Source organism: Lepisosteus platostomus, chromosome 13 (genome assembly GCF_059453375.1).
Source record: "Lepisosteus platostomus isolate fLepPlt1 chromosome 13, fLepPlt1.hap1, whole genome shotgun sequence".
NCBI lineage: Eukaryota > Metazoa > Chordata > Actinopteri > Semionotiformes > Lepisosteidae > Lepisosteus > Lepisosteus platostomus.
The window spans coordinates 29,882,718-29,910,672 of NC_142623.1; the positions used below are offsets into that span (position 1 = coordinate 29,882,718).

General features: G+C 39.3%; 1 protein-coding gene across 4 annotated transcripts in view; it reads right to left on the bottom strand.

The window, feature by feature from the left end:
• Positions 1-4,063: 4,063 nt before the first annotated feature.
• The window catches only part of dpysl3 (dihydropyrimidinase like 3), a 37,892-nt gene continuing 14,000 nt past the window's right edge, over positions 4,064-27,955 (bottom strand). For 2 of the 4 annotated variants that reach the window (XM_088604070.1, XM_088604072.1), the window contains exons 2-14: positions 26,060-26,148; positions 25,360-25,544; positions 23,414-23,578; positions 20,317-20,378; positions 20,026-20,106; positions 19,625-19,693; positions 18,935-19,055; positions 16,675-16,831; positions 14,545-14,686; positions 14,036-14,206; positions 10,574-10,753; positions 8,097-8,259; positions 4,064-6,375 (exon numbers count right to left, since the gene is read on the bottom strand). In XM_088604070.1, the coding sequence (XP_088460196.1) occupies positions 6,284-6,375; positions 8,097-8,259; positions 10,574-10,753; positions 14,036-14,206; positions 14,545-14,686; positions 16,675-16,831; positions 18,935-19,055; positions 19,625-19,693; positions 20,026-20,106; positions 20,317-20,378; positions 23,414-23,578; positions 25,360-25,544; positions 26,060-26,148 (1,677 nt within the window). In that variant the 3' untranslated portion in view covers positions 4,064-6,283. Of the gene's footprint in view, positions 6,376-8,078; positions 8,260-10,573; positions 10,754-14,035; positions 14,207-14,544; positions 14,687-16,674; positions 16,832-18,934; positions 19,056-19,624; positions 19,694-20,025; positions 20,107-20,316; positions 20,379-23,413; positions 23,579-25,359; positions 25,545-26,059; positions 26,149-27,955 lie in introns of all 4 variants that reach the window. The other 2 variants (XM_088604069.1, XM_088604071.1) reach the window with 1 other exon arrangement.

The following is a 27,955-nucleotide window of genomic DNA, read 5'->3' on the forward strand; positions in this document are numbered from 1 at the left end:
TCTCAGTAAACAAATGGCCTTTCTAAATTTAGCACTTTAATCATAGAAATCAATGATGCAGTCAGAACAAGTCATTTTGAAAACAGGAAACAGGGTTAGTTTTTGTTTCACTAACTAAAAAGGTAGATTAGCACACAGTATTTGCCACTATTTCTTTGTTAAAAGTAAGAGCTGGGGAGAGTAAGTTAACTTCAGGTAACTTGCACTAACCCCTTGATAAGTGCAAAAATAACAGTAAAAACTAAAAACATTTTTGGGACCATTCCTCAGTTTTTTTATATTGAATTCAGTATTTTGGGTAGATTGATGTAGGCACTGTCAGGCCCTGTAAACCTAGAGAGCGCTCTTCTTCTGTCCTGTTCCTAGTTTCCTGTGATTATTCATGTCTTTCTGGTGTGTCTTGTTGTGTAGCCTATTTACTTCCTGTGTCTGCTCTGCTCCTGGCTCAACATTGAGGGTACGGATGTCCTGAGACCCGCCTACCACCAGGTCACCCCACGTCCATGGCCTGAGTGCATAGGTTTCTATACCGACATCGTCTGACCCCCAGCGCCTGGGCTAACCTCCGTGTCGCCCCCTTTACCGCTGTGCATAGGGTCTCTACTGCTCTCCTGGCCATTCCACGGCAATGCCCTTTCCGTCATCCGTAACAGGCACAAGATATTCAAAAAAAAAATCATTTTAATATGAGACACTGAAACAAAAGCTTAGTGTTATAAATATGTCATGTCATGTCATTTGACAAACTTTATAGCATACGGTGTTGCAGGAAGCCGGAGCCTACCCGGCAAGCAACGAGCACAAGGCAGGGTACAGCCTGGACGGGGCACCAGTCCATCGCAGGGCAAGTGCAAGCCAATCACACATGGGATGTTATAAATATAATACCTAAAAATCATTAGTCTTTTTTTATATGTACTGCATATCATATGCACTCACTTAGCTTTGGTGTATATTCACTTATTCATTCTTTCTTTTGGGGGACATTGTTCATACTGGGGACGGTATGACAGGCTTTGGTTGTTAGTGCTGCTACCTCCACACTCTTGGATCCTGGGATTGATTCTGAACTGAAGTATCTTCTGGCAAAGTTTGCATTTTCTCCCCCCAACAATGTGGCCTATCATTGGCTTCTTTCCACCTTCCAAAGGGAGTCAGTTTAGGTTAACTGTAGTCTCCAAACTGCACTTGTCGTCTGCTCAATGATGGACTAGTGTCCCACCTAGGGTGTTGCCCTGTCTTTTGCCCCGTGCTTCTGGAATAGGCTCTGGATTGCTGAGATCCTTAAAATATGAAAAAGTGACTATCTGACAATGGATGATGTTTGGAAAGCTATTTTCTTTACTGTTGAAAGGTTAATCCCAGGTACACTTGGTAGTTTTCAGTAGCCTTTCCAAAGCCTGATCAATGAGAGAATGAGGTGTTCCTTTAGAAGGTCAGGGGATACTGCTTCAATAGATTGGTTGGCTGACGGTATGATTTTGCAGTACTGGCATTTAAAATAAAGCTGCTTTAAAACTCTTTAAAGGCGGTAAATTGATTGCAATTGCAATTGATTTACACTTCAGTCCTGCCAAAACTCTACTTGATTAGATACAGCAGTAAATGTGTTAAACGATTAAGCAGTTTTGATTAAAGACATTACTGTGTCATAAAATATTACACGTATAATGAACAGTGAAAACAAAACAACTAGCACAGCAAATGGACACTCGAACTCAAGAACAGCTAAATGAAATCTTTGAATCAATTAGCTACAAGCAACTGCTTCGCTTGCAACTCCTCCTGTCTTTTATTATAATACAGCTTGAGGTATTCTAAATATCAGTAGCCAATGGCAAAAAGTCCATCCATCTCTGCATTGTCTAATCACTTCTTAAAATTCAGTGTTGCAGCGAACTGTAGCCCATCCTGGCCAGCAACAGGCATAAGGCAGGGACACCAGTCCATCGCTTGGTAGACACTTATACTCACACCTAGGGCCCATTCTCCCAGAAGACAGTTAACTTATCAGTATACTTTTGGACTGTGGGAGGAAGCCAGAATATCCAGAGGAAACGCACGTGAACATGGGGAGAACATACAAACTCACAGATAGCATCCCTGGTGTGGAATTGAACCTACACGCCCAGTGCTGTGGGGCAGCAATACTAACCACGGCACCACCATTGCAAACAGTCCTTGAATGGACACATTGAATTCAAATCCTTAGTGGGAAATGACCCTGTATTTAATAGGCCAGACATTCAATACTTAATGTGGTTTTTGCTCCCACCCCTGAACTTCCTCTCTGTTGTACTGGAGGTCATTCGCACAATCACTTCATTAACAAGTCATTCTGTGACAAGGCTAAGCATCACATCTGCAAAGGATCTAATGAGAAGGTCAGGTATTAGATCCTTCAAATACCTTCTTGGATGATTATCTGGATCTCCTCCCATTTTCTGACCGTGAGTTTCCTATCACACAGCAAACAGTGTCCTGCTGGTAGAACATCAGCAAGTTATGAGCTTTTTTACACTCTACAATAGCTTTACAGTTCAGTGATTTAATGGATTACATTTTCAGAAAATCCATACTTCACCTACAGAATATGGGGCTTCAATAGCTGGCTGAGGCAGCAGCACTTTCCTTCACACAAAGGAAATGGCTCTGGTGTTAGAGTAGGTGCTTTATGCTGGAAACGGCAAGAATCAGTCAAACTAGAGCATCACATTAAAAGATTAACATGCTATTTTAGTGAAATAAATATAGCTGCAACTATATTTTATTCTTATATTTTACTTTTACTTTTTTCCTTAGTGTCCTGAGTGGTTCTGTCCGAAACTGCATCATAGAAACTTGTACTGTAGGTTTCAGAGCACAAATATTTGCACTATTGAATTAACATGTCTCAGTTGCCGATCTTCCTCACAAACATCAATTAAAAATAAAAATGTCAAAAGCTAAGATAGGTTAGAACACACTGCAAATAATCCATCCATCCATTTTCGAACGTCTTTACCCAGTACAGGGTCACAGGGGAGCCAGAGTCTATCCCAGCATGCAACGATAGCAAGGCAGGATACACCTCGTACAATAATATACTAATAATATCCTTACACTTAAATAGTGCTTTTCTGGACACTCAAAGTGCTTTACAGGCAGTGGGGACACCAATCCACGAGTGTGTAGCCCCACCTGGATGATGGGATAGCAGGATACACCCTGGACAGGATGCAAATACTATACATAATATGCAGCACAATATAAACAATAGTATCCTTACTCTTGTATGGTGCTTTTGTGGATACACCACTCGAAGACCTTTACAGGTAATGGGGATTCCCTTCCACCACCACCTGTGTAGCACTCACCTGGATGATGTGATGGCAGCCAAAGTGTAAGAACGCTCACCACACAACAGCTATCAGCAGGGAGGAAAGCAGATTGATGAGGCCAGTTCACAGATGGGGATTATCAGGATTGGTAAACACCAGTGGGAAATTTGGCCAGGACATCAGGGTAACACCCCTATGCTTTTTGAGAAATGTCCAGGGATTTTAATGACCACAGAGAGTCAGGACCTCGGTTTTATGTCTCATGTTAAGGATAGCACCTTTTTTACAGTGCCCCCAACACTATACTGGGACACTAGGACCATACAGACCGCAGAGTGAGTACCACAAACACCTCTTCCAGCAGTAACCTTAGCTTTCCCAGGAGGTACCCATTCAAGTACTGGCCAAAGTCACACCTGCTTAGCTTCAGTGGGTTGCCAGTTGTGTGTTGCAGGGTGATATAACTGCTGATACATATGTTACTCCAAAAGAAAAACTGCAAAGTTTGACACCGGAAGACTAGGTCACTTGGTACACTTGGATATTGACCAGGATAACTAACAATTATGGTTCACAAGAATGTACACCATTTTCTTTACCAACTCAGTTATGCACTGCACACTTTTACCACATAACCTACACCCCACACCTTATTTTCTGCATTGTCACAGTGCCTAAATGCTTCTAGCGTTCAGCCGTTTCACAAGTAACACCAGTACATTCCAGAAATAAAGAAGACTAACTGACAGATTGCAACTGATGTTTATTCGGGAAAAATTCATACAACCACAGAACATTTCAGTGATTTAGTACCTGCTTGTTTTAGGAACTTGACACAAAAGAAAAAGAAAAATAATACCAAAATCAATGAAGTTGTGATGAACATAAATATAACAAACACGTTCATGGTCCATCGTCTTTTTTTATGTTACTCATTAAATTGACTTAACTTTTGTGGGCTTCCAATATGGGTATGACAAATGCGATCCATGCCAATCTTTTAGCAGCCATTTTGTTTTCTTTCTGTTGGCTGAACAATACTGAATACAAGATGTTTGCTACGTTTTCTGCAACAGTTAATATAATTGATATCCTTTGTCACATAACTTATGAGTTCTGCAGTTAATTGTGTGCTTTGTTTAGTTTCTATGAAATGTTAGACCATCAGTTCAGGTAACTCTTTCCCTGCTTCAGGACTCCTTGTCTTCTTGTCTTTAGTTTGTCACTTAAGCACATTTCAGTTGATTTTGTGCCATTAAAGCAGGTGAAAAGCCGTGGTTTGATTCAAAGGCTCATACGATATACTGTACTACCTACCCACACAAACTCAAACACAAAGTTTTTGCACTACACTCTTTTTAAAAATGTTTTTTAAGCCTTAAGATAAACAAGGAAACAAGGAGAGATTAAATACAAAGGTGGTGATTACAAACAATGATGAATTACCTGTAATTAAAAAGCAGGTTACCAATTTAATTTCTGTTGCATACTTAAAGTTCCTAAAAAGACTCATGCAGGAAACCATCTGACTAATGGCAAGTAAAGCAATATAATAGTTTTGAAATGATGACTTTCATTTTCTGGATTATTTGACAAGGCATTAAAGTGAATAGTAATAAGTAATTGCAGAAGACCAATGCCTAGAGTAAAGAACAACAAATTATAAGCAAGTAATAAGCATTTGAAAAAAGAAACCCCTTTTTAGAGATGCATTCTTGCATGTTTACAAAATTTTATACCACATACATTGTTTTATTTTTTAAATTTATTAAGCTATCAAATATTCCTGGTTCATTAACCCAAGGATATAGCAACCACAGGATTTACAAAGCTACATTACATCTATCAGACTCACAGCGCCACCTATCTAGTGTTGATGATAAAGCATGTTAAAAATGCTATAATCTATTGCAAACTAGGGAATTAAAAATGTGACATCGAAAGCTTAATATAGAAAAAAGGATACAAAGCAACATTCTTAAATATGCAGCATTCCTTTTAATAGAAAGCAACTGTTCAGACAACATGAAAACACTGCAGTAACTAATGAATGTTATTTGTTATTAGATAACCCTATCACAGTGAGTAGCAAATGACTATAATGAATCATTTTGCTTCAAAGCACCAGTGAAAATATCATCTAATCCTGGATTTCACTAGAGTGTTAAACCAACAGACATAGGGGAAATACAATTTTCCACAACTGGGCAATTTTGTATTCATTATGATGTAAAAGACAAAGCCAGCTCTTAAAAAGGACTAAAATAATTATAAATTTGGTTGCAGTTTTGGGTCAATTTTTTCCCTTTTTAAGGTATGCCCCACCCCTCTCTCTTTCCTTCTCTGTTCCTTTATATTAGTAAACATCCACCTATTTGCATGAAACTATTAAACAATAAATAAAGAATATGCAAGATAATGAGAAAATGATTCAGCAAATGAAAACTGAATTCAGGAAATGCAAGCACACTTGCATAAGGTAAAACTTTAAAGTCTAGGCTGTACCACAAAACACATTTCGCACTACAGAAAATGTAAGGTTAAGGTGACCCATATTTTTGAGAAAGGGCAGTTGCAGTACATCTTCAAATCTGCCATCTACTGGTCTGATTTTGTAATAATTGCCTATGCCTCTTGTCATAACTTTTTAAATCCTAAATATGTCCTACCTACAGTACCCATATCATTGCAGTTGAATAATTTTCTTGCGAGACTTACAACAGATGATTTCCATAGTCAAAAAAGGCTACAACTTTAGCTTTAAATGCAATCATATGTGTCTCTGTAAATGTTTACAGTTTCCACAAGTATTTCCATCATCAGGCTGGGCTTTCTAAAAAAAAGGAATACTGCACTCTTAAAGCTATAGCAGGTAGCATTCGTGATTGGTAAGGCATGAGGCTTCTGTGTCTTGTTCAACTTAAACCAATCATGTTTCCTTCCCAAACAGCTGTTTTAATGCTTTAGCTCAGAGATGTAATATTGGAGCGTCCGCCAGGTGGCACAACAATACGCCGGCCTGCAGGTCGGATTGGCGTTTCTTCTGCTGGGATACCTGTAGAAAAGGCACACTGGGTAAGAAAGACTGCTACAAAATAAAAACTGACCTTATGGTATAATGGAATTCATTCCTCTTTGCATGTACAGTACTGTACCAGTTCAGTAGATTTGTTTCAGCAGAGAGAGGGCTTAATCTTTTAAAACACTCTTTTAAAAAGGCTTTTTCTGCCTTAAGTTCCATAAAACAAGGAAATAGAGCAAATACAAAGATGATCATCACAAACAATGATGGATACCTTTAATTAAAATGCAGGTTAGTAATTACATTTCTGTTGCATAAATTCTGTTCTGTTGCTGCTCAAATTAAATTATTTAGGGATCTAAAAGCTAAACAACTCAAACAAGAAGGCAGCCTGAAACTTCACAAGTCAGAGATAGTCATCTTATATTCGCAAAACAATTTCATGCATATTGTTACACTGGGAAATTGCTAACAGGTCATTCATGGTGCTACCGCACCACAAGAATGTTAAATGTAACAGGATTATTACATTTCAAATTATGTTTCATGTGGATACTCAGAAATTTTGGAACTATTTGATTTTCAAATAGGTCAGGTTGACTCATAATCCTACATATGGCATCAAGAAAGCAACGCTTTTTTTTAGTAATGGAAATTTATAGGTTTAAACGGGGGTGCACCAAAACATGTTTCACTACACCAAATAAGTCTTACACCATTAAAGAGTTAGTGTATGTGAGATGAAGCACTCTATCCATTTTTGCTTCAGGATAAATTAAACATTTTTATTCCAAAGACATTCTAGGTAATACTACTATATTTTAAATGCAGTTGCCATTCTTGCACACTATACTGCACTTAACAGCAGTGTTTTAGCTACAGTAAGATACTGTATGCCCAATAGCTAAAAAAGAGTATCTTTGCACTAATATAATACAGGATCTTTGACTTTAGATGAAGAGCACAATTGCTTTGCTCTTCTTGTCTCCTTGTTCTGTAAAACCACTACAAACCCTACACCTACAGTACTGTGGCTACAGTATAATAATACCAATTACTTTAAATCTCTGAAGATCAAAGGTTTGGCCTAACTACAAAACATTGTATTATTCTGCTGGTTTGATCAAATTGATCTGGCAGAACCATCTAGGTCTTGTGTTTTATACAGTACTTAAGAATATCGAGATGACAAAGATGACAAAACCGCTATACAATTCTACGTTGACAGCCTTGAATTATTAGAATCGTCTGTGGTCTGGCACAAACATTCACAGTATTAATACCATGTTCTTAGAATATCTGAGGTTCTCTGAAAAAAAAAGAACCCTGATGATGTTTCAGGGCCATTGTGTACCAGACTTTTATCACTTCAAACATCCAATACCTTAACAGACTGAAATAGAACTGCCTGTATAATGAATCAAAGCATTAAACAGGAAAAATTAATCATTGTAAAAAGACAGTTGTCAGGATGTTTCAGGACTAGATCCCATTGAAAAACACTGTCAGTTAACTATACTTTACTAGAAGTGAAAGGACAATTCTTACAACCTAAAACATTCTTACATAAAGTTAAAAATATTTTTAAAAGATACTCAGTTTAGAAGAGGACTACACTACACAGACGTCAAATAAACAAGTTTATGTATCAAACCTATTTTTAATGGGGAGTCATTGTGTCCTGAAAGTATTTCGATCAGTGGCTTCTTGCCAAAGCCAGGCTGAGGGAAGCTCACCCTGGGCTGCAGGGATACCTGCTAGACTGAATCCAGACTGATGGAGGTTCCTGACAGGGGGTGCTTGCTTGGTGGGGGAGGTCCTGGCAGATGCAGCCGGGGTGCCTCCTCGGGACATAGGGGAGAAGTCCGACACCGGCCCATCGTACATGCCCCTGGGCACTGCCTTTAGCACTGCCAGCTGCAAGACACAGGAAAAATACGTCATTTTCTGCAAGGAACACTTGACAAGGTAACCCACACATCATGGGCAGATTAATAAGATTCTGAAAGCCTGAAACAATAAAGAACTACTCCTCAGACTCACATTTATTTTAATAGGTAATCTCATTTATATCCCTGCTGCAAAATATGCACGTCTGAGGATTTTCGTCTTCCAATAGTACACATTATATTTACAAAACATGTTTATTTTGCCCACTATGTTCTTAGGAAAGCATTTGGTAAGGTTTGCCTAAGGACATAAAGCTATGAGTGCCCCTTCAACACAGGGCTTAAAATCAACGTGTTACTACATTCTAGGGCCCTGCTTCTCTCCTTATCTGTGGTCATATGAAACAGGAATCTTTGTGAGCCTGATGAGTGTCAGCAAGACAAAACTCCAATTAAAATAAATACAGGAACATCATGGGCTATTTTTTCTCCAAAGAAAAAATGCCTTAAGCTGATTTGCATTGTTTATTTCTCTGGTTTATTCTCCCTCTGAATCTGAGAGGCCTATCTAAACCTAATCCAGGCTTTGCCCTTTGAGCAGAAATACAGTATAACCAGGCTGAGGTGGATAACTGATAACTGATAACTGATAACTGATAACTGATAACTGATAACTGATAACTGATAACTGATAACTGATAACTGATAACTCTTGGATTTTAATCCCCTTCAAACAAGTCAAGGTTGTGTACTCAAATAAACTTTTTTTTGCCTAAATTAGCTCCAAGATTAAAGTAAAAAATTGATAAAATAATCACAAGCTAAAAGCCCAAAACTTACCGTACTTAATAATAGCCTTTTTTTTCTTTATGAATTTTTGTTTCTACTCAAGTAGTCAACATCAAGTAATGGGACAGTAATTTGTAGTGGAAGGTGAGCTGAAGATTTATTTTAATCTGGGCATCAGCCTTGATGTGTACCCTTACTGTATACACTGTACACTCTAAGGGAAGGTCTTTCAATGACATTCCAAATAAATTCCACTCTACTAAAACAGAACTAACCTTGAGTGTGTGTTATCTCCTATCAGATATTCATTAGACTGTTTTGAGATTACCAAGGATTAAACTAGGTGTTCATGATATCAGAGGGAGGAAAATTGTGGAGCAATGAATATACATACAGTGCAATACTGCAGACAGATTTTGAGCAGTGATTCATTTCCCAGATGCAGAGGAGTGTCTAAGAAAAGAGATTCACATCTGCACAACAGTGAAGAGAAATATTATCGTTCAAACTCTCGTGACATAAATCAGTTTTAGGAAGAGTTATTTTTAAACCCAAGTAGATCTTTTGGCAATGTCTAAAGCTGTGTTAGTCAGTCAGTTAGTGCTGTGTATAACTCTGGCTTGCCAAATTCAAAACGTCACAGAGTCAGCCACAGTTAAGTTAACTCCCTATTTTTCCAATAAAAATTACCCACAAATTAACAAATGAATTAAAAACAGTCATATATAATCAACATAATTTACCGTATTTCAGTGCAGGAAGTCCTGGATTTAATTATCCCACAGTATATCTTTGGTTAATGGCATGTTTGGCTTTGTGTAGGAACACAAATAAATTACTGTAGTTTATAGTGGTTTCCATCCAGGCTATTTGAGGTCGAGTCTCTACCAAATGACACCAACATAAATCTGTTGTGCAGGGAGGGTACCATGGCTATACAAGCTCAATGCAAGCCCAGCTTTTACTGCCTAACCACCATTAATTGCCTCCAAGAATGATGAGTTCCATCTGAATGTACCCTCACTGAACCAATCATGGACACTGTGCTCTAAAAAGCCTCTCCTTAACCATCAACAGACATCCATTTCTTCAGTGATGGTTTCTTTCCCAAGTTTAACTCAGATTGAACTTGAGCATACAGTATTTGCCCACAGCAAGCACCACTTCCAAAAACAGGTATTATGCTGTGAAAGCCATTATCAAAATTTTTAAAACAAGGTTGTTGTTATTTTCCCATTGTGTAGGCCTTCAATCCATTTTAGGAATTTCCACAAATGAGCAGAGTACATATGTGCTCTACGGTATCAATTTTTCCTTCTTAAATATTTCAAGGGTCTTCTGGAAAAAGAAACAAAGGCAATTGTTTAAAATGAAATGGAACAGCTGTCACACTGTCTTCACACAACTATGCCAATCAAATGAATTCATCTCAAGAGAATGGGCCCAATGACTACAAAACCTTCATTGTATCAGAGGCTTTGCTGTGACCATACTGCTCTGTGCAGTTGTAAGGACCCTGTTCCACCCAGACCTGTGGTCCTGTCCATTCTCACCTGTTTCCTGGCTTTCACTCGCTTGTAAGTGAAGTCGGGGAAGGGAGAGCAAGGAATAAAGTGCCCACTTCCTGCGGTGGCATGCAAATTCCCATCTTCCAGCACAATCTTCCCCTGGCAAATCACCACCAGCGGAGCTCCACGTAGCTCCATCCCCTCAAACACATTGTATTCGGCTGCCTGCGATGGAAAGAGATAAGAGCAGCCTTACAGCACCAGATATACAGTACCATCACTATCACCCTGAATGATGTCTTTACAGTGTAGTCTCTATCCAACTGCAAGGGTAATTCTTTCTGGACACTGGCCGTATTAGTACTGTAAATAAGCGTGACGACTGAAAAAAGAAACACAGAAACCATATGCTTCTTTGGATTTCTAACTTTTTCTGGTCAGCAGGATTTTAGCTGAAGTTCAACAGTTCTAAATCAAACAACTTTAGGGAAGGAGCACTTCTAAGTACAAAAAAATACAGATGTTCTGTTTTGGCTGTCAGTGCCCACAGCTGACATGAACCTAAAGCTGCATACGCATGCAAAGAAACAAAGATTTATTTAAAATAAAATGGACTTCTGTCACATTGTCTTCACACAAATACAGTATGTGAATCACACACAAGAATCTGAAAGGACTGGCCCCAATGACTACAAAGCCTTCACTGTATTGCTGTAAATGAAGGCATGTCTGTCCGGCTGTAAGGACCATTTTCCATCCTGACCTGTGGTCTTGTCAGTTCTAACCTGTTTTTTTTGCATTTTAAAAAGTATCACAGATATACTGCATAGGAACAAGTGGAGACCAATTCCACTAGAAAGCAAAAACCAAGAGCCATCTTCAGGTGTGTTATTAATCTGCTCGTGTCTGTAGTTCCCCATTTAAGCCACTCACACCTGAAGAAGATACCACAACTAATACAGTATAATGTGTTTTTCTTTTCAGAATGGAATTAACTCTTCTTGTTCTTTTGCAGCTTCTCATTCAAACACCATGGCAGAGATATACTGTAGATATGGTACATAACACAGATGGCAAAACCACAAACTTTTTTACCTTAAAAGTTTGGAATCACCAGACATTTTTTACATCCCACAATCTGCAAAATCAGTCATCAATAAGCTCTATTCATTAAGAATATAATGCTTGTACCAACTAGAGAGGGAAGGAGATAACGTCCACAGCTTCCTCCAAACATTGCTAAAACCTCCGAAATGACCGGAGAACTGATGCAGCTCTTGCTGCTGAATGCTACAACCTCATGAGGGTTGCAGAACATTGCTGAAGCATGCTGAAGATATGACAACTAACTCAAGCCCACTTGACCGGCTATGAACTGTGCATAGCTCTAACAATGGCTCGATGTACACCTCCAGAGCCCCCAGATGTGTTCCTTAAAACAACAGGGAGGGTGCCTTAGGAAAGACAAACAAAGGCTTTATGTTGCTCGATTTGGTCATATGATAATGTCTGGATAGGGTAAAGCTGTTAACAATCATAATTTTTTAAATGATTTTTGTGCAAAAAAAAATCCAAAATAACTGAATCATAATGATTATTACAATGGAATTTACCGCTTACAGTTTTCAGTTGATAATGATGTATGGATTAATTAAAATAATGGAAATCATCAGAGTCTTAGGAGTCATGGGATTACGTGGTGGAAAACAAGAGTAGGAGAGAACAGGAGGCAGCTTGTAGCTCGGAACAGCAGTTAAGGATTAAGACTGGAATGGAAGATCTGCTGTATTGCTCCAGTAAATGACCAACCGCTCTGCTGTATAACGGGTCTCCAGGTCATCGCTACAAATGAGAAGTTCTTCTCAACTGAATTACATGTTGAAATAAAGGAATAAAAAAGAAAGTGAGTGAAAAGATAAATGAACTCTGCACATTTTAAATGGATCTGCCCCCTCTGGCTTGGATTTCATGTTCATCTGTTTGGCAATTCAAAGACAAACAGCTGCAGTCTCAAAGCTGGAGCACATCTCTAAGGAATGTGCACACTTTTCAGATAGTCAACAGCAAGCAATTATATCCCACTACTGCTTTCCTATCTAGGTCGTTGCAATAAATTACATTGCTCAAAACCAAGTCCAGAAAATATCATGAGACTTCTGCCAAACATGATGTCACTGTCAAAGCACTTGGTTACAATGCATGTACATGTATGCATATGTGGCATATAAGGTAACATGCACTTTCACATTGGGAAACATTTGCTTTCTCTAAAAGCTTTTTTTAAAGCAGATTTCTGAAAGTGGAGGAATAATGCTTCGAATGGCCCTAATGATTGATCTTGACCCTTAAGTACACTCACACAGCACATTCACACGGTCATTGTACTTTCTCTTGAAGACTGCAATGGTGTCTGTAGGGGGCCAAACGTTTCAGTGAGAGGAAATGAAAAGGTGATATCATTAAGTAAAATCCCTCACATTTTTAGATTTCCACATAAGGAAAAGCCATTGAATGACCCTTAAATACACTCACACAGCACATTCACACGGTCGTTGTACTTTCTCTTGAAGACTGCAATGGTGTCTGTAGGGGGTCAAACGTTTCAGTGAGAGGAAATGAAAAGGTGATATCATTAAGTAAAATCCCTCACATTTTTAGATTTCCACATAAGGAAAAGCCATTGAATCCCTCCCTCCCTTCTTTAGAGATATTCAGGAAATACAGTGAGCCACACAAGCCTCGGTTTCCTGTGCTAATGTGTCCCAAGTTTTTCCCTGTGTACTCAGATCCCCCATGTAAGTTATGAGTAGCTTCCTCTAAGTCAAACAGAATTGAAGCTAATTCCTCTCTGTGGCCACAGCACTGATTTTCAAATCTCAGTGTCCGTGCCTTTCCAAAACCACTTTAGAGGTACAGTTTAAAAGGCTGGCTAAGTGAATCTGGGGTAAAATTAGTCAATGTCAGTCACAAAGTAACAAATGCTTTTGTGCTTTTTTATAAAAATATATAATTTTATAGAAAACACTTATTGTTTGTAATTCATTTACTTCAAAATAACACTGATATGGATTACCATACAAGTTTTGAAATATAGATCTTATCAATATATTCTCCAGAATTAAACAAGTTCAGATTTTAAGGATGTATCAGACTGAATGCTTCTGAAATGTAGCCTCCCGGTTAAAATAACACTGTAGAAAAAAGAATGTCCAATTGAATTACATTCCGTTTGTGGTCACACAGAGTGAAGTCATTCCATTTTGCACCAAAAAAAAAAACATTGTGCTATTTAATGCAAATACCTAAAGGGAATTCATTTCACTTGAGAATGTAGAGTTCAGTTGTTCATATCAGAGTTGTTCACAGTCACTATTTAAGTGCTCTGTGCTGCAAGCTGAAAGATTTAAGTGTTGGAATGGAACAATGGGAAATGTGGGATTTCAAAACACTCAGAACATGATTATTGTACCGCCACCTGCAGTGATTACTCCAACCTCAGACTCTTACCGAGTTGTGTGTTTTCGCTGTAACGGTCCTTACAGCATCGGAATCCCAGATAACCAGGTCGCTGTCTGAGCCCACTGCTATTTTTCCTTTTCTAGGGTACAGGTTAAGGATCTTGGCAGCATTGGTGCTTGTTACAGCAACAAACATGTTTTCATCCATTTTGCCAGTGACCTGAGAAAGGAATAAGCGTATTACTTTTCATAATCTGACGTTTTTCTTTCACGTTGAACAGTGCACTGTGCTACAGAACATTTTAGTGTTTAAGTGTTCATGTATGAAGTTGCACACTGAAGTGTTTAGTCACATCCAAAGCACACGCCATCATTACAACATGAGACCAAAAAATACACGTAAATATTCAGATTTATTTTAGTTATGAATCAGTCCTTAACAGTCCTATATGCAAACTCTTTCTGTTATAATTTGATCAACAGAATCACTGGCATTTCCTTTAGTCAGCTGAAATGGAAGGAAAAATAGAGGGCTCATTTTTGGAAGCTGTCACTTACCACAGCCTTATCCCAGATGATTGCCATTCTTTCCTCGACACCATTGACACCTTCAGGTATCTGCGTGAAATCGTCCTTTCCAATCGCCTTCTGAGCTGTGCTGAAGGTGCAGTGGGCGCTTCCTGTCACATTAAGGTCTCCACTGAATGAACAAAAAGGAGGGCTTTAGAAATGCCGTGGCAACAATAAATGCTTTGGCGTTTTGTATCAGCAGAAATGAACCGTAAACATATCTAAACTCAGATGAGACACATTAAAAACCGTGCAAGAATAGTTTCATAACTGGCATGTCAGCAGCCAAACAAACATACTTCTTTTCAGCCTTTTCACACATCAGTATGACCACTGTCTGGGCCTGGTAGGTTTATCGCCTGTTACATTTCCAGCCACAGTAGGTTTTATGCAGCATGTTCATCTTAATGTCTCCCTGTGCCTTATGCAACTCAAATGTTGGCAAGATAATTTTGTGAAGTATCTTCATTTTTCAGACTTTAGGTCACAGTCTCTAAGACATCCACAAACACAATGTGCATGACTGGTAGAGGTTAGGAACATTGTCAGAGTAATCATTACTGGTTTTCCCTTATTTAGATAGTTAATTGCAGGATTATTTTGTGAAAGAAAACCAGAAGAACTATAGTAAAGCTACAACTACAAAGGGTTTTATAAACTAGATAAATGAGGGTGAACCAACTTCTAAGCTCTGCAAAATCTTTTGTCATTCAAGGTTTTCCATCTATTACCATCTTCATTCTTCTCCCTCCTCCAAAAAACCCCCAACTGTGCACTGAAGAACTAGGCAGCCAAGTAAGTTTGCATCATTATTTATTCAGCATAAGAAAATCAATATGGTACAACAGACTGGACGTAAAAAAAAACTAAAAATAGTTTTAAAGATGTATCAAATGTATCTGAATGTCTGAATATGTCATGCTTGCCCTTGCTGATGAATGGATGGGCAAGCTAGAATTGACACACCAGCTAATTACATCATCATCCAACCCGTCTCCCAGCGCCAGTTGCCATGAAAACTAATTGAAAGGAAACCTAGACCAAGATTTATGACCATGCCTATTTCAGGTGGTTGAGAAAATAAAAACCTGTCTCTCAGCCCTTTGAGTCTTGTTGCAGTGCTTCTTTAGGTTCGATATAATCCTGACTTCTGCTTGTATTGTACCTCGTCTCTCAGATGAACCCCTGTGCTGTGTTTTCTTGGCTTCGGCCCCTGCTTGTTATTACCACTACATCTTCTAGTTTTGCCCTTTGCTTTGAACTGCGTTTCATCGTGTTCTATGAATTTGACCATCACTTTGCTCTGACCATACCTCCACGATTCCCCTTTGTGCTTTGAACTGTTTTATTTCACTTTTACCAGCTTTGACTCGCAGTCTGCTTAACCTCGATCTCAGACTGTGTTTACCCCCTAGTCTGCTTCTGCACCCCATCTGCCTGCGTGCCCTGCACCAGCAATTTTCTGAGCTGGCTGGCTACAGCACAACGCTGCCTATGTGCTCTGCACAGGTGGTGTGCAGTTCCCCTCTGTGCGCACAACCTGCACAGGTTTTCCTTGTACACACAACACTGTGCAGTTTCCCCTGACTGCACACTGTACACTACAGTACAGTGAGATCACAGAACACATTAGGATTATATTATCATCAAGACCAGGGCTGATCAAATCCTATTCTTCAATGATAGAAACCAGTAGATCTCTTTCTACAGGATTCCTAATTAATCAAGTTTATTAAGTTAATTAATTAAGTTAAGTTACCAAAAACGTCATAGTTTTGAACAAATAATAAAATTATAAGATTTATTTAGTATCTTATGGAATTAGTTTTCATCTGATTGCCAGCACAGTGTTGTGGTGGTTAGTGCTACTGCTTCATAGCTCCAGGATTTCAGCCTCAGGCTTCTGTGCATATGGAACTTCCGTATTCTTCTACAGTTGTTGAGGTTTACTTTAGGGTTGTATAGCTGGCTTCCTTCACCCAGAGATACGTTATCTAGGTTTAACTGGATATTCAAAATGGAAATTGCCCCATTCTCTATTGACCATTGATGAACTTTCAGAATTGAATATGCCCAGCTCTGATGCAAAGCACGCGAGAAGAGAACAAAAGACCTCACCTGGCCAGTAAGGAGTTCAGGTAGTCTGGGGTGGTGGGGTCTGGACTGAGAGGAGGCGATACTACAAAGGAAGCTGCCTTGGCCCAGTTTTTACTCCAGTAATGTGTCCCATCCGTGCCCAGACTCGCTGAGATGGGTTCCCCAAACACTACGTTACCTAGGCAGAAAAAAAGGGTAAGAAACATTTAAAGGTTCCTTCTGAAATAATATTCTTTATCATGAAAACACATTGTCATGGAACAAGGAGGGTAGATCTAAATAATAAAAAGCTTAGTGTCCTTAGAAATTTCCAGCACACGCAAAACAACAGAACAATTTTCCTGATAATAGAAGCATTTCATACCTTGATACTGTAAACGAACACTTGTCAATGTTTGCAATTGAAGCCCTGTTTAATTTGGACTTATTTACAGTTAACATTCAAAAGGCTTTTGCCAGGCTTCACCAACTAAATGTTAACAACAAGTTTATGCTATTGCTTCTCCTCTTCTCAAAATAGATGCACAAAACACTTCTTTCCTGCAGAGACAGTGCAGCAGGAGGTCTTCAGCAATCATTACATGATGAATGGAATGACAGGAAGAAGTACAGCAAAGGAAGATGAAGCTTAATGCTCTCACGAAGAACTGTCCTTGGAACTGTTCCATTTTCAAAGTCTTTCCGTAAAGAACCATGACAGAGTTCTTAAATATGCGATCGGTTCCTGTCCATTTTTTTTGGTGAAAATGTGAGGAGGTTGATAACAAATCTAAACAGACTTTGAAGCTGCAGGGAGAATCATTATTTTAAGAATTTAACTTTACTAAGGTTTCTCCTTTCACAGTGATTATTCTTCAGAGAAGTATATTTATGACTATCATGCTGTAATAATTTCTTAATTTGTTAAAACGCAAGTTCTATTTTAGGTAAGAAAGCCAGACTTGTGTACACTTTCTCACAATATATCCAGATGAGCTATGGGTTGCAGCTTTGCTTGTAAAGTACAGTCTAAAGCTATGAACCACGGCTTGATTTTAGACGCCAACATCAGATTACTTTTATTTAACTGGTAAATACTGTACATGTATGCTCATTAGCCCTCTGTAATCCAATTTCCCCTTGGTGGACTTCATACAACTGATTATTTTGTGAAGGCAGGTCAATGAGTAAATGCATATGCGAATTCTCCACCAAATGATCCATCACAGAAGGGAAAAGAGTTCTCCAACACAGCCCCCTTGTACATCCACATACAGTACTGTACATCTGCCACACAACTTCACAGAGTTTTGGATGCCTTCATTATGACATGTTCATTGTTCATTGAGCTACTTGGTCTACTGGTTTTCTGCAAAGTGTGTGTTGGGTGGGTGCCAATAATGCTCACTGATTAATATGGACGTCTGCAGATATGTCGTCTCCATCACTATGAAGCAGAAAGTGATGTATTTTTATTACTTGTTTTCACCACAGATGAGACACTTATTCATTATTACTAACCTGAGGGTGAACAGACATCCACATGTCCATATGTCAGAAACCAGTCCAGGTGTCAGGAAAGCAATTGTGAAATATACACGGGGCTCTACAGGGGACTAAGCACCACTGTTGAAATTCTACAATGTGACAATGTGTACAGTATCTATGGTTATGGTATAGTATAGAGCACTGAGAAGCATGGGATTTTCTCAATCCCCATTTCCCTCCAACCTAGTCTTGGATCATAGGATTTATGTCTCTTGGGTTTCATAAAGGAAGTTCTCCCGAACTTCTGTGATGTCAATAAGATCCAAGTGCAGGATTGCCTCAGGGACTAACCAACATAATTTGAATATGTAAGCATCCATAGCCTTTTGAAGCAGTAGGAAAATTGTGTGAATGTATAGGAATACTGTGCCGAGTGACAAAAGTGGATTTTGTGCATAATTCACGAAGTCCCTTGACATATTGACTTACCCTTACGCTTTGGATTAGGTAATTAGCTCACAGGGAATACAAGAATAACGGCCTTCAAAAACTACACTCTTTGCACTGCCTTCTCAATGACTTACACACACAAAGAGAGCCCTCAGGGACACCCCTCTGCTTGATTCCTCCTTAAAGGAGTTTATTTTCTTTTTAGTACTTCGGTCAAAACAGTCTTCAGGGTTTTGACCGTCCAAAAAGGCAAACACCTCAGTAACGTAAATGTGCATCTTATCACTACAAGTAGCACTGTGGGAGGCAATGTAGCTTCAGATATAGAGTTGACAGCACATTTCTACAAAAGCTTGGTACAAACCTTTTTTTCTGGCCTGTGAAATGATGTCAGCTGCACTTTTGCTCATGACTTTGGTCACATAAAGGGGACAGTTGGTTTGGCTTGCAATGGTGATGGCTCGGAACACAGCCTCTGCTTCAAGCTGTGAGGGCAGGCACACATTTAAATCACAAATCCATTCAAAACACAGTCTTGGTCAGTAGAAATGCAAACCCTTTATTGTGCATTTAAATTTCTGAAATTACCGTCTTCTTGGAATAGCTTATTTCTCAGTAAACTAAAGAGCTCATCTAGAGGATGACTTCCTACATAACATAGCATTCTGTTCTCTGCTCTTTGCTGAATATATTCCCCCTCAAAAAATGCTTCCATATTCTGGATAAAAAGTATTTCTGTATAAAACACACTTAATCCCAGCTACTCTGTCTTCTTTTCTGTATACTTCTTACTCTGTACTGTTGTATAATGTGCAAAGTAGTTTCTTGGATTTTGCAAATTCAACAGTACTACTTTTACTTTTACCACCAGACATACCCAGAATAATTGATATAATAATGCATTTTGTCCTCTTTGTCTTTCTAAGCTTGGCGTTTTACCTCAATGACACACAAATATGCAGCTTTTTAGGTCTAGGAGCTGTTGTGAATGAAGCTCTGTTCAGACGTGTCCTCAGCTGCCCACAGATTTAAAGTAAACAGAGATCATATTCACCTCCTCTGGTCTGCTAAGCACATGACCCTCTGGACCAGTGATTCCCATTTCCAGCATGCGAGCTTGTTCCTGGAAGACAAATTACAGTCTCTTTCACAGACCACATCACTGACTACAGGCAGCAGGGCAATAAAAGCTGAGAGTCACAATAATTTAGTTTCAGTAGTTGAAAGAAACTGAAACATAATGCAATTTCAACATTAAAACTGTTTGGCAATACCTATACTAAAAGACTTTTATTTGTTGTCAATGTGTACATTTTTCAATGAAATAAGAAGCAAACAAAAATACCTCTCAGATACCTTAGAAAGCTAGAAAGACTTTTTTCATTTTAAAGATTTTTTCCAAAATTTCATTGCTACAGTGAATCTGTCTCACTGTAAAAAAAGAGCAGCCAGTACCTGTGCAATGATTTCTCCATTCTCAGCATGGACTTGCACAATGGCCCCAAGTTCTCCCAGGAAAGTGAAAATTTCATACAGCTGAAACATAAAGAGTTATTCATATTCACCACCAGAGAAGTAAGAAAACTGTTAAAAAGGCACCACTAAAATTAAATATTATGTCAACTAAATGCTGGTGACATTTCTTTAAAAAGTAAAAATTACTTATATGGTGCTAGTTAAAGGAACCCGTTGACGGTGCTAGTTAAAGGAACAGTTGACATTTAGCAATAACAAATGTGTGCATACCTCACTGTTCGTCATCTGATATAAATCCTTATATGCCATGTACACCAGGAACGAGTTCACTCCTGCAGAAAGCACAAAAGCACACATGAAGGACACAAGAATTAGAGCACTCCAAAGAGCATGTGATAATCACAACTAATTAGGCCTGAAGTCGTACAGCTGCTGAGGTGGTGTCATAGCAATAACCTAGACATGAATGTGAGTAAAACAAAAGAACTAACAGTGGACTTTCGGAGACACAGGCCGCACACTCACAGCCCACTCAGTATTGATGGAACGGAAGTGGAAACAGTCACCAGTTTTAGGTTTTTTGGAATTCACATTTCTAATAAGACAAGATAAGATCACTTTATTAGCCATGTACAATTTCTTGCATTAGGAATTCATCTTTTTTGCATACCCCAACTTTCTCTCCACGAGACACAGACACACAGGGAGAGAAGCTTGGGGTCAGAGCTCAGTGTCAGCCATTGTACAGTACCCCTGGAGCAGTTGGGGTTAAGGGCCTTGCTCCGGGGCCCAATAGAGTAGGATTCCTCTGCCAGCCACGGGATTTGAACCGGCAACCTTCCAGCCACAGGCGCAGATCCTTAGCCACAGTGCCACCACCCAAAAAATGACCTAAACTGGACTGTGAACACGGACATTATCTTGAAGAAAGCTCAGCAGTGCCTCTATTTCCTGAGGTGCCTCTAGCGATGGGGGATGCCAGTTCTACCACTGCACCATCGAGAGCGTCCTCACCAACAGGATCACCTCTTCTCGAGAGAGAAAGGCACTGCAGAGAACGGTGTATGTGGCCCTAGGAGATCGTCGCCTGTGGTCTCGCAGAGATTAAACAGCTGTATGACTGCTGCCGTGGTAGAATTCTGGCCATCACAGAGGACAATCACCACCCCAGCATGAGCTCTTCACCCCACTACCCTCAGGCAAGAGATACAGTACAAGAGCATATGGACACTTACCACCAGATTCTTCCACCCACAAGTAGTGATACTGGCGAACACATTTGGCCATGTCACTCGGACCACACCTACAGTATATCATCTACTGTACCTCATTAAAATTGTATTTATCAATTACTTCATCTGCAGTCATTATTTACATGTTTGGATTGTTTACATTCAAACTGTTTACTTGTACATTGTCTACTGTTTGTTTGTATATTGTCTTGATGCACTGTCTGCACCTTGTGTTTTACACTTTTTTTTAACAATCGAGAGACTTTCTGTAAGTAAGAATTCCATCGTACCAGTACATGTACCGGTTACCTATGGCAATAAAGTTCAAGTTCAAGTTAATGGAATGAGCGTAGATGATCCCGCAGACGTCTGTTTTCATTCAGGAGTCCATGACTGTGGAACCATACAGTACTTGTCGCAAGCTGAACTGAGCTGCATTGTAATTAGAGAGTGCCGCTGCTACTGGACATTTGTGGCAACACATGATCTTTTTTTACATTCTCCTTTTCTCCATAATTATACAAATTGATCATAAATCCTCTAAACAGCCAAGGGCACCACACCCTCGTGCACATGTGTCATTGTGTTTTGGTTAATACCACAAATGGACCGCATGTCTAGTATTGTTGAACCATGTTCAATGCTTTTAACTAAAAAGCAGACAGTCTCAAATTACTTTTAATATCTTTAATAGTAACAATTTTCAGTTCAATGCCTTTGGACGTCAGCCAAACTTATATCTGTGCTATAAACACAAGACTTGAGAGTGATTTACTAAGCTATGCTCCAAGACCAGAAATTGGTCTTATTTTTGAATTACAGATGAATCAGAACCTTCTGTTTTTTCTAAATTAGGTACAGAGAGCATTTTTGCATTTAGATCATTTACACTGGCCCTTTACTGTTGTTCTTTTATTGACAAAACTGGCCTGTGGGATTAGGATACAACTTTTATTCAAATACCCCTTCTGTATCACAGGCTGTGTGATAACAATAACATACACGCAATTCCATGTAGGTTAGAGTATTTTTTATTTTCAAATAATGATGAGTTTTAGTCCTGGTAGCTACATATTTTGCACTCCTGGGTCTAACAATAACAGTATGCTATTCTGTTGGCTATGAAAGAAAAAGAAAATGCAGAAAAAATATGACACCAGCTGAAAGATCTACAAAAAAGTATACAAAACCCTCACAGAAGAGAACTTGGTGGTGTGGTGTTGCAGTGACTGAAAGTCTTTGTTGTAAACAGCTGCTACTGGCAACACTAAGCCTCTTTCCTCACCGATGTTTGAAAGAAATAAGAGGGCTGCTCAGGTAAAACCTTTGCAAAGACGGAAGCCTGCCAGATTAGCAGTTCCTCCAGCAGGCCTTCAAGTCTGTGACAGTAATTCCCCCTGCAATGCATGACCTTTTCTTATTCCAAACACTTAGTCATGCTCTTTAAAGACTGCCCAGTATATTTTTTTATTAGTGCGCAAATAACTATATCTCAAAAACTAAACAAAATTACAAAACGATCAAAATTCTTATTTATAGTGCTATGCTTCCGTTACAACCATAAAGGCTGTATGTTTATAAATGCATAATCTTCCATTTAGAGTAAAAATTGCAGCAGCACTATTTCCAAAAACAAATAACTTTAGTTAGTCCATTCATTTTCTAAACGCTTTATCCAAAACATAATGACAAGCAATGGGCACAAGATCTAAATAAAGTTATGGGATGCCAGTCCTTTGCAGGACACACACACTCACACCAGGGGCAATTTTCCCAGAAGCCCAGATGTATTTGGCTTGTGGGAGGAAACTCAAGAACCTGGGGGAAACTCCCATGAACACAGGGAGAACATACAAACTCCATGTAGACAGCACCCCAGGAATTGAACACAGGGCCTCAGCACTGCGAGGCAGAAATGCTAACCACTGCACCACCATGCTGCCCATAGCTTTAGTACTTTAAATGTTCGAATATGTTATACAGATATTAAACATTTTTAAAACTTCGTTCTATCATATAAAATAGAACTGTTTTATGAATGATGGCCTCTTACAGCCATTTGGAAAATGGTAATCCTTGACCTCTTCTGATTGCTAACCAACAAGACCCTTTCAAGCTATGTGAGCAACCCCCACCTTTCTCCTTGATGAGAGTTTCCACCTCCTGCTTGACACTGTCGTTCCAGTGAGTGATGTCCACGTGTAGGGAGTAATCGCAGCACGCCTTGTCGTCGGCCCACTCCCTCCAGCGCTCGAAGGCCTCGATGAGGCTGGAGCCAGGTTCCGGGATGACATGGTCCACTGCAGGGAAGTCATGCAATATGAACGCAGCAGTCGGGAACAAAGGGGAGAGGAAAGCTTTTCTGGCCGCAGGCAAGTATGTCGGAGAACGATGAAAACTAAGGAAGTTCTTTTCACTGGAGAGTACGGAAAGCTCCCACATCTTACAACTGAGGGAAAAGACTGAACTATTGCTCTAACGATGCTGCTGTATCAGTGCAAAATAAAAATCATCATCATCACCAAGATAGGGTAGAACACACTGCAAATAATCCATCTATCCATTTTCTAACTTCTTTAACCACTAAAGGGTCACATGGGAGCCAGAGTCTATCCCAGCATGCAATGGGAGCAAGGCAGGATACACCCTGGACAATACTATAATAATAATAATAATAATAATAATATCCCTACACTTTTCTGGACACTCAAAGTGCTTAACAGGCAGTAGGGACTTCAATCCACGAGTGTGTAGCGCCACCTGGATGATGTAACGGTACACTCACACTCAACATCAGCTGAGTGAAGCCAATAAAGCCAATTCATAAATGGGGATTATTAGGAGGCCATGATTCTTAAAGGCCATGGAGAAATTTGGCCAGGGCACCAGGGTAACGTCGCTATTTTATTTGAGATATTCCCACGGATTTTTAATGACCACAGACAGTCAGGACCTTGGTTTAACATCTCCGAATGTCTTTTTTACAATATAGTGTCCCTTGTCACTCTACTGGGGCTCACTCAGACTGCAGATTGAGCACCCCCTACTGGTCCCACTCACACCTCATCCAGCAGCAGCCTTAGTTTTTCCCAGGTCTCCCACCCAGGTACTGGCCAGGCTCACACCTGCTGAGTTTCAGTGAGTTGCCGGGTGTGAGTTGCAGGTAATGCTATATAGTATTGCTCTGTAAGCAGTGGTTCAGCATATAGCTCACTCATTAGTCACTCAACTAAACTCTCCCTCTTTTATCCTCAGAAAGTGTTAAGCCTTGGGGTTTCGATAGAGTTAATAGAAAGCCTGAGGTCTGGATAGACAATCTAGCTGGAACCTCTGCTGGACATAAACCCTCGGTAATTTTCAAACAACCATTTTCCTGCTGGCACAGCATCCCTGTTTTAAATTTGTTCACACTTGAGATGAAAAATCATTCATGCCAGCTATACCACAGGCCAACGGGAGCAGCTCAATCCACTGACCACTTGTCTTTTTTACATAAAAAATCACATAAAAATGCTTGCCATGTTAAACTGATACAGTAATTAAGACATTTTTCATTTTATTATTGCTTTCACTGCATAATTGCTATGCTTACTTGTTGCTACTTAACATTCTGTGGAGATTAAATTCAGATGAGAAAGTTGCACAACCCTTGCAGTTGTATACTGCTGAAAACTTTAAAAGAGAAATGTGATCCTCTCTCCAGTTTTATTTTAGTGTACAAAAATCTGCTCTACCTCGCTTTTCTTATCTCTGGCTTTTATTCAACGTGGATCAATCCAGTTACTTTTCCAGGAGTTTCCCTTTCTTTAAGTGGATTTCTGGAGAAAGGTTCAAAGTCTAAAGCAGATTCCTTTCATTCTCAGCAACAATTGTGAACTGCTTATGCACACTCATTCACTAGTTTTAATTAGGTATTTTTATTACGACTCTCAGGGTCTCTTACTGAGCCTGCTGGGAAGGGGGTTAACATCAGTGCTATTGCTATCTTTATAGTGCATAAGGTTGTCTTCTTCTTTGGCACTTGTATGAGAAACTAAAGGCTCCTGTGGTCTGATGGCAGGACAGACTGACTGGTCCTCACCGATCATGGTGGTTCCTCCAGCCAGTGCGGCTTTGGTGCCCTGAGAGAAGTCATCCACTGTGGTGGTGCCCCTGTAGGGCATCTGGAAATGAGTGTGGATGTCGATGCCTCCTGGAATGACCATCTTCCCATTGGCTTCAATGACTTTCACTCCTCCCGGAACAATCAAGTTGTCTCCAATTTGCCTGGCAATAGAGATTGTTATTGATATTCTCCCTACAGAATGATAAATTGCTACAGTGGTCACATAAGTTCATATGATATACAGTATGTTGTTCTTCTGTTACTAGATTGCACATAAAGAAAAATCAGCTATCCCTGAAACAGCTTCCCTTGTCTATAAATGGTTTGTATTTTCTATTTTTACCAATACGACATCAAAATACAGTAAGAAGAATGAAGATAACATATTTTTTTTAGTAAACTAAAAGGTCTCTAAAAGCTGGAGCGTAATTTTCCATAGCTATTATTTTTGATTGTCTGTCACGCACTTCCCTGTATACTACTGTAAGTGCTCAAAACAATGGAGATAATTGACGATTCTAGTGCAGCAAACATATTACATTGACATTCCGGGAACGGTCTGGAATTTCTGATATAATCTCATGCCTAGCACTCAGGCCAAGCACACACAAGCGCTGGTTGTCAGAATTATTCTGACTGACTGAGGAGCCAATAAAGGAGTGCACATAATACATACTTAATGAGCCCATCTTCCATGTAGATATCTGCATAAAATGACTGGTCATCATTCACAATTCTTCCTCCTTTGATCAACAGTCTGTCACTCTGAAAAAAAGAACGAGCGAAAAGGCAATATTAAAAAATAAGCCGCACAACAGACTGTAAAACAATACATTTTGGACAGTTTTGTTTATAGGTTATGGTCCTGAAATGACTGAGAACAAGCAATGTAACACAGCAATGATTCATTCAATATTTGTGAGTTCTATCTTAAACTAAATCTTATAAAATTATAAAAGTAAATGTGTTACTGTAGGACACACTCTGTGAGTGTAGGTAGGAATGAAGGAGCTGAAATACCAATCACTAACTCCAGCAGTCAGAAAAATGAAAGTAGGCACAAATGAATAGAATTGAAATCTCATGTATCCACACAGACAGTAATAAAGTTTGCACACACTCAAGTCCTCTCCCTGTACATACTCTCAAAGGGCAGCTAGAAGTTTTCAGACTCGCGTCACGTATTTCTAGCAAAAACAACACCTCAAAGACAATACAATGAGGAACACAAAAGCTATAAATGGAATTCTGGCGCAGCTCATAATGTGCACGCTAAGGGACACTGAAAGCTTGGTAAGATTTTCTAACAGTGTCACAATGCGTCTGCCCTTTGTCTTGCATCAAAAATAAAACGTGTCTTAGGATCGCAAAGCCTTTGCAGTGTGCAGAGTGAGACGCTTCTTGAAAAAATGTTCAAATACCATTTTGTGCTCACTGAAGGTTCAGCTGCTCGGCCCCTAGGGAAACCAGCCGTTCAATATTTTCTCATTAGCAGATGCTTGTGTGATTTATTGTTTAGATTTGCTGCCAAGTTCTGTCAGCGTTTTGCTGTTTTTTTGCAGAACTAAGTCATATACTGTATATCCTGGACATGGCATATCCTATGGCCAGCATTTAGTCCGGAAACAAAAATGCAGACACATCCTGATGGGGGTCCAATGTCTGTTAAGAAATCAAGTCTTATTATAACTAGCTGACTCCTAAACCTTAAGAGACCATTAAACCAGATACAGTGCACAATTAAAAAAAAAATATAGTGAATGCATCCATTTAAAGACTCAATGATATTTTGGATTAAAAAAAAACTATTTACTGTATAACTCTGCTATAAATGACAACAAATGCTTTATAACAAATATTTTTGTCTAATTATCAGCACAACAACACCTTAAAAGAAACTGTAACATTGTAGTTACAGTAGGTAATACCATGCAGAGTCCCATTTTAATTAAATTTCAAACAGGATCTCATAGATAGTTTGCACCACTTCACAGGTAAAGCACCAGCACTTGATGGACATTTGGGGGATTACAATGTCCACACAGCATTGGAGTGCTAGTTGTCTGCACCACTTTCATCTCATGTGCTTCAAACCTCGTCACCCATCCTAATTGAAGGCCCCTGCTCTCTTGCAATGTTAATAAGGATTTTTTTAATGGGCATGGATCTTTGACAAAGGCAATCCAGATACCACATGAGAACCACTGCTCTCTGTCGATCCTTATTGTGAAAGCCTATTAGAACTGAAACAATTGAATACAGTTCTAAAGCTTTCTGCAGTGCCTCTTCTGATGCTAATTGCAAAGAACAACAGGATCTTCTCATTTAGCTGGTTTGAGCATTCTCAAGGAGAAGAGTGCTGAGTTTAAAAGAAAAGTGAGGAACACTTTATTTACACACTATGCTTTCAGAGTGGTATGCAACAGCAGATGTTTAAAATATAAACCACGTTTAATAACTACAATGTTGCTTTCCATTTCATATGCCATAAACAAAGTTATCTTGTTTGCCAGATTGTTACAAGAATTCAATTCTTTACCCATTCCTCAGTGCAGGCAAACAATAAGCTGAA